Source organism: Papaver somniferum, chromosome 5 (assembly GCF_003573695.1).
Source record: "Papaver somniferum cultivar HN1 chromosome 5, ASM357369v1, whole genome shotgun sequence".
In the NCBI taxonomy this organism is placed as follows: Eukaryota; Viridiplantae; Streptophyta; class Magnoliopsida; order Ranunculales; family Papaveraceae; genus Papaver; species Papaver somniferum.
The window spans coordinates 57,101,692-57,119,479 of NC_039362.1; the positions used below are offsets into that span (position 1 = coordinate 57,101,692).

Genomic DNA, 17,788 nt, shown 5'->3' on the forward strand with positions numbered 1-17,788 from the left:
TGTGTAACAAGCTAAGTTTTCGATCCAACGGTTGCGAAATATTAGCTTGAATCTAATCAGGTTTTCATCTAACGGTGAATATTGAATGCTTTGTTACCAAGCTAACATTGATTGCAAACCCTGATTTGAAAACTATATAAGGGAGAACTCTAGCAGCTGGGAAACCTAATCCCCACACCTTACGTGTGATACTAGTTGCATAGCTAGAGTCGATTATCCTTTAACCTTTGGATTCTTCTTCTAAAACTAGGTTAACGACTTAAAGACTTCATTGGGATTGTGAAGCCAGACTGATATTACTTTTCTTGTAGTTGTGTGATTTGACCTTGCATCTTCTATCGTTACGAGTATGATTGTAATAATTGGATCGAGATTTTATATCTCCGATAGGCAAGATAGAAAAGTAATCACAAACACTTCGTCTCATCGTTTGTGATTCCACAATATCTTTTTTCGCTGCGTCGATTAAGATTATTGTGAGGTGATCAATAATACTAGGATGTTCTTCGGGAATATAAGACCGGTTTATTGATTGGTTCTTGTTCACCTTGATTTATCAAAAGACGGAACAAAACTCATAGGTATATTCATGGGAGACGAATTTATCTATTACCGTAGACTTTTGTGTGTGATACAGATTTGTTTATTAAAGTCTTCGACTTTGGAACGTAACAACTCTTAGTTGTGGGTGAGATCATCTAAGGGAATCAAGTACGTAGCATCCTGCTGGGATCAGAGGCGTAAGACCATAACTGTACCTTGGATCAGTGTGAGATTGATTGGGGTTCAACTACAGTCCAGACCGAAGTTAATTTGAAGTAGGCTAGTGTCTGTAGCGGCTTAATACATTGTGTGTTCAATCTGGACTAGGTCCCGGGGTTTTTCTGCATTTGCGGTTTCCTCATTAACAAAATTCTGGTGTCTGTGTTATTTCTTTTCCGCATTATATTTTGTTATATAATTGAAATATCACAGGTTGTGCGTTGTTCAATCAATTAGAATATCCGACCTTTTGGTTGTTGATTTAAATTGATTGACACTTGGATATTGGTCTTTGGTACCATCCAAGTTATCTCTCTAGTATTTGATGAAGACTCGCATATTTCTATCTGCTTGAGTAAAGATCAAATCGAGAGATTGAGATATAAACTCTTTGATATACTTTTTATCTAGATTGAGTCTGACTGTCTAGTTGATTCTCTAGAAAGTATATTGGAGTTTGTCCATACAGATTGCTAAGCGAAATATTGGGTGTGGTTGTTGTACCCTCACTTTTTCATTCAACTTTCAACCATAACCAAGGAAATTCACCTGAAATTATATATAATAATAATAAGCAGTAGCCAAACTGGAACCATGTTTTATTAGTACATACAGGACTCTGAAGTTGCTAATTGGTTTGCCAACTGTCTTGTAGTCCTAACTTACTGGTGGTAAATGTGCAGGAGGATAACCGTTATCTTCTTGTCAGGGCTGCGTATGAAGAAATAAAGGAAGACAATGACCGTCCAGAGACATATCTTCAAGCTAAGAGCCAACGATGTCGTGAGTTGGAGAAGCAGGTTCCAGAATTGAAAGGTAATTTACTATTCTACCCCATTCTTATTTGTGTAGTCGATGCCCGACCTTAGAGTCCATAGACATAGTCTTTCCAGATAGCCAACGTTGCACAACTAGAACAAGATTCCACTGAAGAATATCATCGCCATCGTTATGTAATGCAATTACAGAAAGGGTATATCGTTAATTATCAACAAATGGTTCTAAACAAGAGCGACAAGATTGATCGTCAGGAGGATGAGATCAGGAGACTTCGCAGGCTTCCCGATGATCTTTTGTTGATGATTCGAGTTTTAGGGGATATGTGTTATTCATTAGAGCTACATAAGTGAGACTTGCTCTCTAATACGGTTGTTCTTACTCGTTGGAAAGCAAATGCCCAAGTACACATCCAAAATTTGGAGGTCAAAGTAAGGCATCATTGTCAAACAGAGCATGATCTGAATTAGACCCAAAAGCAGATAAAATTCCTTCAGATAAATATGATAGCCATGTGGAGAAATGTCGGTCATCGAAAGAGAATGAACAATCGAAAGTCAATCAGCTGACCCTGAAAGCTAACGAACTGGATTCTTCCATTCTCAAGATAAAATAAAATTTGAAACTTGTTCTTCCCATTCTCGCAGGTGTTATAATGTTGTTGGGCGATCTTTCGATTCCGTAGTCATGTTTGGTATCGCTTTTAACCTTTTTATTTCTTCGATTCCAGACTAGCAAGACAAGGTGAAAAATATGAAGGATGAGGTAAAGCAGCTGAAGGGTTCCTTGGCTCAACTAAAAGTTAATCTAAAGAGTAGTCAGACGCAGTTTTCGGAGGTGACCAAGTCACACCAATAATCTATAGAGGTGCCAAGAGGTACTACAAATGGTGGATCGTCGAGAAGGTGAGGGCCGGAGTAAAGAAAGTTATGAAGGAGAGGAAAGCGACGTCCGAGGCCAGGAAGTCTGGATCAACTCTTGAGACTCACCGGTGATTTCCTTCCTTTGAACTTTTGATGCGTGTCGTGAGTGCAACAAATTTAATCACTTATTTCCATACAAGTAACTAGTAATATAATGGAAGCAAAGATCATTCCCACGAAGAACAAGGATTTTTCATTTGTCAAATGTCAAAAATGGGGGGTTTTGTTTATAGGTTGAATATAAAACAAAGTAAATAATAAAGCAAGTAAATATGTAATCAAAGATGAAAAAATATGATAGAGGAATTCTTCTTCGTTACTAAAATTCATCAAAGTAATATATTCATTTGTTCGTCATAAATTACATATTATCACCAACCGTAGTAACAGGTACGCCTAGCTACTTCCAAGATTCCTAGTAATACTGAATAACAGATATGGTTAGCTATCAGATTCTATATGTCGTCTGAACCACCTCGAGGTTCGTTTACAAGATGTAATTCAGTCGAATGCTTTAGGGTTTATGAATCTCGGTTTGATCCTGGCAGTTAAACTCAGTACGCTCGATCCACTTACTAGTATTGTTTTTACACGCGATTGCTCCACAGAATCCCTCTACATGGTTTCATGTTTGCTAATTGTGTAAGGGTTATTCAACAATTACCGATATCCTAACCCGTTACTAGAAATAGGTCAATCAAAAGATTAGTTTGGTACGCCTCCTAAGTCAATTAATCGATCAATCAATCATAAGCATCCATCATAATACACACAAACAATAACCATATGAAGAAAATCAAAATAAATTTATATATTATATCAAATCATGTTTAGAACTTAGAATTCATCCTCAATCAAATAGGAGTTTAGCTACTCATGGATTTAGTGAAACCCATGATATACATCTGAGATAATCAAAGAGAAATATATACGATGAATCCAGAACCCTAGATATCGCTCCTTGTCTCCATTTCGGATCTTGATCAAATGTATGTCCGGAACTCCTTTGAAAAGTATTTGGAAGTATCCTTAAACGTCCCTAACAATATTAGAATTCAAAAATACTTCAGAACTAAGTTTTCTAATTTTGGCAAATATTTTCGTCACTTATTGGAGTGGGGGATCGGTCCAGCTATAGATCCCCAGGTAAGGGATCAGATTTGTTATAAATCCCCAAATTGTTTTGCCCATAAGTATCCGACATCCGGATACAAGTTCAATGTGAAGAATACTATATCCGTTCGAATTTCCAATCAAATCCAGATGGTGTATAGAATTTTCGGTTCAGGTACAAATAGTGTCATATTCGCGTATGCATCCGTTAACACCAGTGTTCTACTTACTTCCCACGGCCCTTGCTCCAAGCATTTGGGCTTATCATACGGTCCATACCACGCAATGAGATCCATCGTATGTCCTTTTGAGAAACAAGGTCGTGGACTCGTGCGTGTCACGTGTATCCCCTTCCCTCCACTGTCTCTTAAACCTAATTAGAGAGGCGAGCCCTGGTTCCTCCTCCTCCTGCTGCTAGTAGTATAAGCTTTTCCCCTTTGGCCTATTTTATTATCACTCGGGGAAGACACACTCTCCTCTTCTGTTCTATACTTCAGTTCCAGTTTGTTTCTCACTTTCCTTTGCCCTAAAAACTAGACTATCATTAGATCTAGGGTTAGCGGTGAAGTATTATCGGAATGATGATTTCAGCACAAACTCCTGATATAATGGGAGATCGGCAGTCCGGCCAGGATGTCAGAACTCAAAATGGTAGATAAAAACTGTGACTAAGTGATCTATTTACAACTTGTTCGTCTTTTTTTTTTTCCTTTTCTTTTTGATTTATATGTATTTATTAATTATATCTGTGATAAACAGTGGTGGCTTGTCAAGCTATTTCAAATATCGTCAAATCTTCACTCGGACCTGTTGGATTAGACAAAATGCTTGTTGATGATATCGGTGATGTGACAATTACCAACGATGGTGCTACTATTCTGAAGATGTTAGAAGTTGAACATCCAGCTGCTAAGGTAAAGATTGATACATACATACATTTGGCATCCCTGCATTTTTTATTTTTTGGGTTTGTTTCTGTTTTTGGATTTTATACTGTCTACTCTGTCGGCTATAGGTACTTGTAGAGTTGGCAGAGCTTCAAGATCGAGAAGTTGGAGATGGGACTACTTCTGTTGTTATTGTTGCTGCAGAATTGCTCAAGGTAACACTTGCATAACTGGTATGCTGGCTGGGCTCCATATGTTGTTGCAATACTTAGCTCCTTTGTTTTTTTGCAGAGAGCAAATGAGCTGGTCAAGAATAAGATACACCCAACATCTATAATCAGTGGATACAGAGTAAGCTTACATTCTCTGGAAAATTGATTTAGTTCTTTCTACATAATCATTTGTTTTTTATGTTCATCCTGATTGTAAAGGGTCATTGGTGTGGATTTTATCTGGCAGTCAGTTTGATACTTTGATCTTTGCCACTGAGTTCTTACCATAATTCTGCAATCTGTTTTATCATTCAGCTCGCAATGAGAGAAGCATGCAAGTATGTGGAAGAAAAACTGGCAGTGAAGGTATGACTGCATTATCGTTAGAAGTTTTTGAGAAATGAATTAGGATGTTAGACACTAAGCAAGTTTTTGAGAAATGAATAAGGATGTTAGACACAAGCAGGAGTCTAATTTATTAGTCTTACGGAGAACAAGGGAACACCACATCAGTCTGTATTGCTATGCTATGTATGAGACTTTCTTAGTTTTCATTCTATTTACTGGACAGTCTTCAGTCTGTTAGTAGTATCAGAGTTCACCTGCCACACGTTTACGGAACTGCTAAGCCACTAAACTCTCATGTGTCATCCACTTTAGGCAATATGAGCGGACCTTGTACTAGTACCTTACATTTATATAATTTGTGTGGCCAGATATATTTTGGTTTTAGTAAGTTTATTCTCATTTGTTATGTTAATGTTACTGTTCTTCACTTTGTTTGGTATAATTTAATGAGTTTTTGTATCTGATATATCTGACTGGAGATTAATATGCATTATCTAGGTTGAAAAGCTTGGGAAAGATTCACTTATAAACTGCGCAAAGACAAGCATGTCCTCTAAACTTATTTCTGGTGACAGTGACTTCTTTGCGAATTTGGTAAGTTGGTTAGTTCATTCAAGTTGCATGGTTGGAATGTACGGTGTTTTGGCTTTGGTTATCCTTCAATACTGTGAATACTGAATAAGTTTAGGTTCTTGTGGGGTAAATTGATCATTTTGTACCAACTACCAACCTTAAGCCTTGCTAACTGCTGCTTGGCACACTGTTGAAATTGTATCAATGAACCATTTAATAATAATTTTTCCCTAACAAAGTAATGCCTATTTGTTTAAAATCTTTTTTTTATCCCCATCGTTTCAGTTAAGACAAACTTCGTTTTTTACCCCAATATTCTTTTGTAGACAAAGAAGAAGAGAATAAATGAGTAATGAAATTAGAATTTAACCATTACGAGTGCACCATCTCAGGTGGGTTTTAATTTTGGTTGTATTTGTATTCAAAACGATGTCTGATCTGTTAACCACTACTTCTGTAACAAGGCATTTAAAGGTATTATTTAGAAGCTTGTGTGTATTATTTAGCAAAGCATAGTTCTTTTTTTGCCTCCTGCATTTAATATCTTTCTAGAGTGCTTGTGCCAAATGTTTATTTATGTTGTCTACCTTGATTTGTAGGTAATAACCAGTCAATTATAAAGTAATCCTTTCTGTAAATTATTTTGTCCGTCTTCTTAAGAGTCGATCCTGCTCACCACCATCTAATATCTGATTTTTGCTCCACTTTGACATCCAAGGTTGTAGATGCAGTTCAAGCAGTGAAGACAACAAATGTCCGAGGAGAAATCAGATACCCAATCAAGGTTAACTTTAAACTCTTTAGTGTTAATAGAATTCAATAGAGAAAATAATTTTTAGTCACTGTTTAGATTCTCCAGCACAATCATATACTCATTTGTAAATTTTTCAATTTACATCTTCTCCATGTTATAGGGCATTAATATTCTAAAAGCTCATGGTCAAAGTGCAAAGGATAGCTATTTGCTGAAGGGTTATGCTCTTAATACTGGTCGTGCTGCACAAGGAATGCCGACTAGAGTTTCTCCTGCAAGAATTGCATGTCTTGACTTTAATCTTCAAAAGACAAAGATGCAGATGGGTGTACAAGTCTTGGTCAGTGACCCTAGGGAGCTTGAAAAGATTCGTCAGAGGTAATGCAATCTTTTCCTAAATTTGATGCATGATTATACTTACAAGGGAATCTAGGTTGTTCTGCTGTTAGAAATTGTAATTTGTTGAAAGTGCGTTGAAATTTTAATAGAGTGCAAAGAAGAGAAAATGCCCGTCCAGTATTTCAGTTCTGGAAATGCAATAGACTGCAATTTATATAATTGCCACTTCACTATCTTCCTAAATAATTATGCAAATTCAATTATTTGGTATACAAGGAAGTTAATTTTTAAAGAGACGTATGAATTCAATGCATTTGATGAAAACATATACATAATGCTTTTTTGCTTGCCTGCTTGTTTGAATGGTTATCTAACTTCTGATCAGTAATTTGCTATTTATCGTACATCATTCTAACCTCTAATCCTTACACTGACATTTCCAACCTTGTCAGAAATCTGCTGATTATGGGCCATTGTGTAGGTTCATTAATTTCTCTCCAATACTGTACTGGTAGGGTTCATGAGATATGTATCGAGGCTGTTTTCCTTATTGACCTCTTCTATGCACTTTCTCTCATGAGTCGGTCATAATAACCACATAGAGATGGAGGCCACAGCTTATCACGAACAGTCTCCATATATTATGTGTCAACTGTTAGTTTATCATTCACCTGCAACAATTGTTTTTATTTCTAGTCAGGCTGCTGTAACATCACGAGTTTTGTTGCTTATGTCTGTCAATTTCTATAGAGTGCAACTTCTACTTCACATATCTGGCAAATCCGATCTGAACAATCAACAATCAATTACCTACCGTGCTCTTGTAATTTTTGTAGGGTGGACATGTGTGCATGTAGCATTCATAATTACTCGTAGATGTTTTGGAAGTGCAGCACTAACATGACTTTCTCTTTCAGAGAAGCTGACATGACGAAAGAGCGCATTGAAAAACTTCTGAAAGCAGGAGCCAATGTTGTCCTAACAACAAAAGGAATAGATGACATGGCACTCAAGGTAAGCTTCTTATCATTATTTTTTTTGGATTTTATACGTTTGAACTTAGTGTGTTGTATTATCACGTGCCAGTCGCATAGATAGGATCTGATTCCATTGTTCTGCTATGCAGTCTTTAATGCTTTAGTAGATGCTGATGTGGATGTAGGAATTAGGAGTTCTACCGATAAAAGAAAAGTCGTTAAAAACTACTGTAGCATTAGAATAAAGCTTTATCGATATAGCTTAAATGCTTAAAACTCAAAACAACATGACTTACGATATTGAAATTATAATGGGCAGTCAGCCTCACAATCAGGAGAAATGTCATTAAAATTGCACCCTTAGTTGAAGTTTGGTGTTTTTCACTTTTTTTTTTTGATCAGATAAAGTTTGGTGTTGCCCCAAGCTTATCCCTGATTAAGACAGGTTTACTTTACCATGATAATACGGTGAAGATTGAAACATGATTTTGGACTTCATTTCTCATCTCCCTCATCCTTCAGGGTACCATTAAACTGACAATAGCATCAGTGGCAGTTTTTTACATCGGCAGTATTGATCTTAATCTGAAGTGTAGTTTCCTGTTTTACATTTCGTACCTCTCAAAGATGTCCTTCTCTATCTATGGGTGTTCGCTTTCATGTGGTATGTGTATGTGTCAAATCTGAAATATATATCGTTCTTAACCATGATTGCTTTTTACTGTACTCTCATAAACCTGAAGCCTCTGTTTTTCTGTAACGGCGTTGTTGCACCTGGAAGTAATTCTCAGTTTTTGAATGTCTTTCTAGTACTTTGTGGAAGCTGGAGCAATTGCAGTAAGGCGTGTTCGTAAAGAAGATTTGCGTCATGTCGCCAAAGCTACTGGTGCAACTGCGGTATGTCATCTCTTTTTCCAAAGTGCTTGTTGGCATTCTGTTTCTACATCTATTAGCTCAATAATGGTTTGTGTATATATTTCTTTTCAAATGATGCTTGTTGTATGGAATAGTGAGTTCAACTCTGTGACCAATGAAATATTAAGATTTACTCGCTTAGTAGATACTAATAAAGATGTGTAACCTGTCCTTCAAGAGAGTAAACTTGTCATGGGCATTATTGTTCGCAGGATATATTCTCTCTCTAAAGCTCATGATGTAATTTGAATCTGTTTGTAAGTTTAATCTGATATATTTGCTTCTGTGATGATCTTTTGCAGGTCTCTACGTTTGCTGACATGGAAGGAGAAGAAACATTTGATCCATCACTTCTTGGATATGCAGATGAAGTTGTCGAAGAGCGCATTTCTGATGATGACGTTATTATGATTAAAGGAACCAAGAACAATAGTGCTGTGAGTGACTTTGTATGCTTTTCTATTGTTACTTACCCTAATTCTAAGAAAGATGTGAACCAACCTTCCATGCTAGGTATACAGGAATCTGGTCCTGGGCTCAAGGTCCCTACTTACAGTCTTCCGTCAAGCCATTCTGTACATCAGTGCTTGCTTACCCCTTATGTAGTCTACTCATGTAAAGCTAGTTACTCTGTTAAACTTAGTTGTATTTTTTACCCTACCTATCCAGCTACAACAAAACAGGAGTAGTAAAGAAAATAAGTCCTATCCACTAACCTCCTAAATACCAAACAGAAGTTGCAACGGGATAAAGGTTAAGGAGAGAGAGAATAGGATCATAATCGGAGTTCGGTGTAAAAAACAAGTGAATTTCTTCTTTTTGTTTTTGCATCATTTGATTAGCTTGTGGTTCATTGTTATTAAAGAGTAAAGATGTTTATGATGTATGATGTTACTCTGCGAGTAATTCGCCTCCTAATATAGAGGAATCAGGGCATCCTTGACTCGCTCACTGCAAACCACCTGTCAGTGATAGTGCGAATTCTTTGGTTCATGCTTGCACTTACTCCACAACATACAAGTACAAGCCCCATACCGACCCTTTAGAACTATTTGTCCTGTCCCTTGAGACAAACCATAATGAAACACTGAAGGTAATGTGGACATTGCTTTGATAGAGCCAAACTTGTCCAAGAAGGGGAAAGTGTAGTTGTCATCTTTTAATGTTTTCTTGAGCTAATTGGTTTTGTACTTCACATTCTGTTAGTGTTTATTTACCCAGGCTTATCACCTCGAGTGTCTTATTCATGTATGTACTTTTACAGGTTTCGTTAATCCTCAGAGGTGCAAATGACTACATGCTAGATGAGATGGAAAGAGCATTGCATGATGCTTTGTGCATTGTTAAGAGGACCCTTGAGTCCAATGTGGTAAGCTCCATTACACGCTTGACTACATAGTTTATATTATATGCTTTTAGCGTTTATATACTCTTTTCAGAACAAAGTTTTCTTGTTCACTTTTCACATGTGTTAGTTTGGTGTCATCATCTTTTATGTTAGTTAAGATATTATGGGTGATGTGTTGCGGAAACACTTGTAGTAAGCTCAATTCATTTGAAGAGTGACTTTGACGTTTAAAATATTTCACCTCATTTCCTACCAAATTCTTTTTATGGTGTTGGATTTTCTTGTGGAAAAGTTTGGACAAGTAGCATATACAGATACTCTAGGTTAACTACTAAACCAGAACCAAATTCTTTTTATGGTGTTGGAGTTGCTTGTGGAAAAGTTTGCACAGGTAGCATTTACAGATACTCTAGGTTGACTACTAAACCAGAATAGGAGGATAGAAGTCTCACTTCACAGCAAGTGATGGTACTAGATGGGAGTGAGGTTTAAAAAACAAAAGTAGATTAAATGAGCTCAATATCCATCCAAACATCATAATGTCAGGGTTAACTGTATGCTTCGATTGCTCATCATGCAGGTGGTTGCTGGGGGAGGTGCTGTAGAGTCAGCATTATCCGTGTATTTAGAATATCTTGCAACAACATTAGGATCACGAGAACAGCTGGCAATAGCAGAGTTTGCTGAAGCTCTTTTGATCATTCCAAAGGTCCATTTCCCAGTCTATTTGTACCTTTTTTTTTTTTGCTACAAACTATTTGTACCTTCTGTTTGTCCTTCTGTTAATGTCCCAGTCAAATGGTTGGTAATGGAGATTGGGGTTTATTTACTGCTGCAGGTTCTTTCTGTAAATGCTGCCAAGGATGCCACTGAGTTGGTTGCAAAACTTCGGGCTTACCACCATACTGCACAAACTAAGGCAGACAAGCAGCATCTTTCAAGGTACTACTTGTATGTAATTATTGTTACTACAGATTATTCTTGTACTTATTTCAAGAGATCTTGAGTTCTGGACTTACTCAATACTGTCTCATCTATTGCTCTGAATTCGAACCAGAAGTGAAAAATGCCGATGTTTTAAAATATGGAATGTCGTCAAACCTTATGATGTCATCTCTTGCATTGGGAAGTTGTGCTGAATATCTATCTTTTTTTTTCTTTATATTTTCTGGGAGGAACTGAACTTGTGTTTTCTCCATCTATATCACAGCATGGGTCTGGATCTTACAAATGGAACAACACGTAACAATCTAGAAGCTGGTGTTATTGAACCTGCAATGAGCAAAGTGAAGATAATACAGGTAATAAACCAAAGCAGAGCGGAACTGGCATGTTGATTCGTAACCTTCAAGCCAAACAAAGTCTTTCATAGTAGCTTATTTATTTATTTATATTCTTTTTGTCAAAATCAGTTTGCAACGGAAGCAGCAATAACTATTCTTCGAATAGATGACATGATCAAGCTTGTCAAAGATGAGGGCGAGGAGTAATAATAGGGCTGATGTTATGACGGAGCACAGATGGAGGTCTACCTCACCGTTTTTGATAGTTAGAGATCTACCTCACCATTTTCTAGTTGAACTCTGGTTTAAAGTTACACACTCCAAGTATCTCTGGTTTGAAGTGGTTGTAAAATTTGTTTATGGGCAAATTAAGAAATTGACCAGCTTCCGAGCATACAATTAATAAACCGGCCAGAATTTCAAATTCTTTTATAAAATGGCCTTTCCGTTAGATTTTCCAACCGGATCCACCAAAATGGTCAACCACTTTGATTTAGTCAATTATCCCCGTCAAAATTACCACCATATCCTAAGTAACCCTAGATATCTCTTTACTGTGTCCACCCTATTTTCGTTTCAGAAAAAAAATTCTCAAGCAGAGGAGAGCGAGAGCTGTAGTATGTAGAAGGAGACGTAGTTGGTGAGCAGTTAGAAGATTTTTGAAGTTTTAAGAAATTAAGAGGAGAAGATCAATAGTACTATGTTTAGAAGATGTTTGAAGTTTTGGGAAGATATCAGAAATCAAAGGAGGAGAGCTGCAGAAAGTTCTTCCATCTTCTTCTTCAATTGAGTGGTTTTGATTTCTGATATAGGTTGGAAGTTTGGATTGTTTTGGAGTTTCTAATATTGTGAGAATTGAACGATCTACCACCAGCAGAACTTCTTTGTCTCAATTGTTTTTAATCTCTTGTAAGTTGGTAGTTATATATTTTTTTTGACGATTTTGATGATTCATTAATTGATTCAATTTGAGACAATGGGTTTGTGTTGATTCATCTTATGCATGTTTGTTTGAATTTAATTTCATGAATTAGGATTTTTGAATGTTAAATTGGGGATCCTCTCTTAATTAGGGTTCTTGAGAAATTTAGGGGTTTTATCATATATGAATTTCTTTTTACTAATTCAAGATGCGGATAGTTGTGTTTTTAATGAATTGATGATTCGAAATTTGCAATGATAAATTGACAGAGAGAGAATATCATAGCTTGATCAATTTTGGCAGAGAAAAGACAGGGAGAAGTGAATAAATTTCTCTGTCTTAGGTGATTGATGGATGATTTAGAGTTTATGTGGTAGGACTGTTGGTGATGTGTTAAGACTTAAGAGCTTTGGTTGATTAGGGTTCTTGATAATGATTCAATTTGGGGAAGAACACGTTACAGGAAGAAGAACATGAATCGCTCATGGTTTAACTAGGTAGTAACCTAGCTAGTCTCTTGGTACCGTTTAACTAGGTTCGACCGAGTTAGTTCAAAAGAGGGGTTAACATGTCTTTTCTTAAGTAGAATAACGGACACATACACGATTAACTGCAGTTACCCGTTTTTTTTTTTAAAACGGGATGAAATTGTCAATATCGGCCACTTTATAAAAAGATTTGAAATAACGGCCAGTTTCTTAAATATAGTACAAAAACATGGTCACTTTAGTAAAAAGCCCGTTGTTTATTCATCTTCGTGTAATTCTTATCTGGTTGATTCCTTGATCATTTTTATTTTATTTTTGAGGTTAAAAGGCTATAATTTTGCTCTTTATTTGATATAGAGGTGAGTGGTCAAAAGACCTAAAGACCAGGCAATGATGGCTAGGCTTGCCATGGAGGCAATAATTGATATAGAAAGACCTGAAATTCTGTTCTTGTCTGAAACTAAATCACAAAGGCATCTAGTTAGATCTTTATTAAAAGATTGCCCTAATATACATATAGTTGATCCCATAGGAAAGGCAGGAGGTTTAGCCATAGCTTGGGTAGATGGTTTTGCTTTTGAAATTGTACAATGGAATATAAATATGATAAATATCTTAGTACAAACTAATCAGGAATCTAAGAAGTGGCTCTTGACATGCTTTTATGGTAGTCCTTATCCAAATACTAAGCATATAGCATGGGATTTCATTTCAGAAATCTCTGAACAAGTAGATAAATACTCTACCCCTTGGATTCTATTAGGAGATATGAATGTGATTTTTAGTCAAGACCGAAAAATGTGGTGGTCTCCCATTTAAGAAATCGGATAGTGAATACTATCAAAATATACTTAATAATGTTGGTTTAATAGATATAGGGTTCACTGGATATGAATTTATTTGGAACAACCAAAGAGAGGGGGCAACTAACACAAAGGAAAGACTAGATAGAACAGTAGCAAACAATGATTGGAACCATCAATTTCAAAATGCTTCTCTTACTCATCTAGTTGCCATAGGTTCAGACCATAGTCCAATTGCTCTTACTCTTGATTCTAAAGCCTTTAAAAATAAACATACCTTTAAATACTATGATACATGGCAAAAGGAACAGTCCTGTATCCAAACTATTAAAGACACGTGGAAATTTAGTCTGCCAGAGGAATTTCCCTCTATTTCCCTTATGGAGGGAATTGCAACATAACTTAGAATTCTGGAAAAAAAACATTTTTTGGAAAACCTACTAAAGAAATTAGGAAAGTATTACATTATATAGAAAAGAAGATAAGATAAACTATTCTTGTTAGAAAAGCTGTATGATACACAAGAAGCGATTGCAAAACAGCAATCAAGAGATAATATGGTCAATTTAGGAGAGAGGAATACAAAATTCTTCCATACCAAAACTCTAAAGAGAAGGAAATAGAACAATATAGAATGTATCAAACAAAGTGGAGTTACTACAATGTCATGTAATATACTGGCAATAAAGATCTAGAATTCAATGGCTACAATCAGGAGATCTCAACACAATCTTTTTCCACACTAAAGCTACCATTCACAGAGGTTGTAACAATATACAACAACTACAAGACCCACAAAACAATTGGATTGACAAAAAAGAAGACATTGTTCAGCTCATTCTAGATCACTACACTCAACAGTATACGACACCACCTACAATGATAGATGAAGATCTATTTAAAAATATCAGACCAAGATTAGCTCTCAGACAATCGGATCTACTTATGAAGAAAGTAACTACAACGGAAATCAAACAAGCCCTCTTCTCCATAAACTCTGAAAGTGCTCCAGGTCCAGATGGCTATACAAGTAAGTTTTTTAAAGTTTTCTGGGAAACAACTCATACCCAATTGATAGCAATGGTTCAGAGCTTTTTTAATAACTTAATTATGCATCCTCTCATGAATCACACAAACATAACACATATACCTAAAGTCGACCATCCGTCAAAACCTTCACAATTCAGACCCATAGGACTATGTAACGTCACATACAAAATCATTTCAAAAAATTTAGTCAACCGAATTAGACCCCTTCTAACCTTTTTAATAAGTCCTTACCAAAGTGCTTTTGTTCAACAAAGATTAATACATGAAAATATAGCAATTGCTGGAGAACTCTTCCATCATATTAGAACCTCAAATCGTTCCAAAGATCCAAAAATAGCTCTCAAAATAGACATCCAGAACGCCTATGACAGCCTAGATTGGGGATTCATCAGAACTTCTTTTACAAAACTTGGATTTCCGCCAACCTTTGTAGAATACATTATGCTATGCATCACTTCAGTTACATACTCCATCAACGTAAACGGTACGCCCCATGGATACATCAGCCCAAGTAGAGGTATTAGACAAGGGGACCCACTATCTTCCTATATTTTCATCATATGTGCTGAAATTCTATCTACAAACCTAGGAAACCTTCAGAACCAAAAATTAGTTCAAGGAATTAACATATCAAAAAAAGTACAACCAATTATTCATTTAATGTATGCGGATGATCTACTGATCACATACAAATCTTCGGATCAGAGTAATCAACACCTAAAAACCCTCCTCCACTCCTATAGCACTTCTGCAGGACAAGTAATCAATACCACCAAATCAGTAATCATCCATCACCAAAACCTAGACCCAATAAAGATAAACGAACTCCAACAATTCTTCAATATGCCGGCTACACCAAAACCTCCAACCTATCTTGGATTACTATTCAAACACGGAAGGACATCCAACCAAACTTTCTCTCCACTCTTACAGAGGTTAGCCAGAAAAACTAAAGGATGGATGACAAAATGCCTAACCCCGGCCGAAAGACTCACTCTAATCAAAACCTCCCTAATTCCCACATCAAATCACATCATGCAAACACAAAACTTACCCAGCAATATCCACAAACAAATAGATCGTATAACCAGAGATTTTTTCTGGGGACACGACTCAACAACTAGAAAACTCCACCCTATAGGATGGGACAAGGTAACAAAACCTATATCTGAAGGAGGACTAGGAATAAGAAAGAGCAGTGATCATAACAAGGCACTTCTCATGAAGAGAATCTGGAATATACATGATCAACCTAACTATATCTGCGGAAGTCTTTTCAGTGCAAAATATCTTGATCAACAACCAATTCTACAAGGCATTCAATCTATACCCTCTTCCGCCAGTCCTCAATGGAGACAACTAGATTCAATTGTCCTTACCATGCAACATCTAATATTTCATTGTATTGGAAATGGATTATCAACCCCAATAGAAGCCAATTGGATACTACACTCAACAAATCTAGATCCTACACAATGTTACCCAATACGAATGGTAGCAGATATCATTGATCCAATATCCCACTCCTGGAATCATGAAAAACTGAGCACACTACCCAATCCTATAATCCAAAAGATCATAAACATCCACCTTCCCCAAAACAGCCCCCAAGATAAAATTATCTGGCCACACTCAAAATCTGGAAACTACACTACCTCTTCAGGATACAAATGTCTAACCCAAGGTCAACCAACTCAAATCACTTTACCACCCACCAAATTTCTTTGGACATTACCATGTCCACTAAAAATTCGGCTTTTCTTGTGGAAAGCCATCAATGAAGGACTACCAACCTTCGCTCTTCTACATCACATCCATTTAACCAACTCAGACATTTTCCCGAGATGTAACACGAACCCAGAATCAGCAAATCACCTTCTAATTCATTGTCCAACGACAACCAATTCATGGAACAACTTATTCAATCGTATGACACGTTCATCATCCTCCAACCCCATCCCAACTTTCACCTTAACACCTCAAACAACCATATCTCAAATCCTTCAACAACCAGCATCAACAACTGCAATCTCCTCGTTTTGCTTTTTATTTTGGACATTATGGCTGGCTAGAAATGATCTAATATACCAACAAAAGCAAACAACTTCAGAAGAAATCCTAGCTTGGGCACAAAAACTGCAACAAGAATACTACGGGGCTATACACTCTTCTCCACCAATCATTCCAGGAGATATACCAATATTTAACCACCCAATTAGAGATAAAAGGATATCAACAATATCGGTGGGATGGTCCATTCCAAACATCAACTGGATCAATATTAACACAGACGGAGCAGCCAGAGGTCACCCAGGATTTGCGAGAGCAGGATTCATCTGCAGAGACTCCGACGCAAGAACTTTAATAGCTCTAGCTCAGCCACTGGGAATCATGACTGCATTAACTGCGGAAACTTGGGCTCTGCTATTAGTCACAAGAACAACAACAGAAAGGAAATGGACAAGAGTTCTCTTTGAAACAAACTCGGAAAACCTTATGCGTTTGATAACTTGCTATACGCCTCCACCTTGGCCCATAACATAAATGATTGAAGAAATAAAAACTAGACTCCGACAGATCCCACAAGCTGCTATTCAACACAACTACAGGGAAGGAAATCAAGCAGCCGACGGAATGGCCAATCATGCAGCAGATGGAAACCAAACAGGAAATTATTCAACCAAAATATGGGACCAGGCAATCCCATCTTTTATTAGTCACATTTTATTTCAAGACTCCGTGGGTACTACATACCCACGAAAAATTATAATCTAATTCCTTTTAATAATATGCATGCTTCAAAAAAAAATCAAACAAAGTAATGGAGAAATAACTTTCAAAAGAGATGAAATGAAGAACACCTTGAAAGAATTCTACTCAAACCTATTTTCAGAAGATAGTAGAGACCATACTAAGGATGTAGACCTTTTTACCAACATTAGTCCTACTATTTATGAAGAAGGAAACTCTCATCTAAATGTCATTCCGTCCTCTGAAGAAATCAGAGCTGTCCTAAAAAAATTAAAACCTAATAAATCCCCTGGACCAGATGGATTCCCAGCAAGTTTCTTTAAGATGAACTGGGACATTGTAGGGGAACAAGTAATAGACACAATGCATGATTTTTTTAGAACATGAGAGCTAAATCCAGAGTTCAATAAGACCATTCTCTTCCTTATCCCTAAAAACAGGCACCCTAAAGACCCAAGTCAGTTCAGACCAATATGGCTCTGCAATACTGTTTATAAGATTATAGCAAAAATTCTAGCAAATAGAATTAAACCTCACTTAGATTCTTTAATATCTCCATTCCA

The 17,788-nt window shown here is 36.7% G+C and overlaps 1 protein-coding gene across 1 annotated transcript; it reads left to right on the top strand.

Annotated features, from left to right (window-relative positions):
• The first annotated feature begins 3,967 nt into the window (after nucleotides 1-3,967).
• LOC113281628 (T-complex protein 1 subunit alpha) lies at nucleotides 3,968-11,664 on the top strand. Its single transcript, XM_026530415.1, has 16 exons — nucleotides 3,968-4,226; nucleotides 4,335-4,489; nucleotides 4,591-4,677; nucleotides 4,754-4,813; nucleotides 4,990-5,040; nucleotides 5,521-5,616; nucleotides 6,314-6,379; nucleotides 6,510-6,727; nucleotides 7,606-7,702; nucleotides 8,476-8,562; nucleotides 8,883-9,017; nucleotides 9,845-9,949; nucleotides 10,509-10,637; nucleotides 10,767-10,870; nucleotides 11,139-11,229; nucleotides 11,341-11,664. The coding sequence occupies exons 1-16, from the start codon at nucleotides 4,154-4,156 to the stop codon at nucleotides 11,416-11,418; spliced, it is 1,632 nt and encodes a 543-aa protein (XP_026386200.1). The 5' UTR covers nucleotides 3,968-4,153; the 3' UTR covers nucleotides 11,419-11,664.
• Nucleotides 11,665-17,788: the final 6,124 nt, after the last annotated feature.

Coding starts and splice junctions, on each gene's coding strand:
- LOC113281628 (XM_026530415.1), top strand. CDS start 4,154: ATGATGATTTCAGCACAAACTCCTGATATAATGGGAGATCGGCAGTCC. Junction 6,380..6,509: donor AAATCAGATACCCAATCAAG/GTTAACTTTAAA, acceptor TCCATGTTATAG/GGCATTAATATTCTAAAAGC. Junction 9,950..10,508: donor GGACCCTTGAGTCCAATGTG/GTAAGCTCCATT, acceptor CTCATCATGCAG/GTGGTTGCTGGGGGAGGTGC.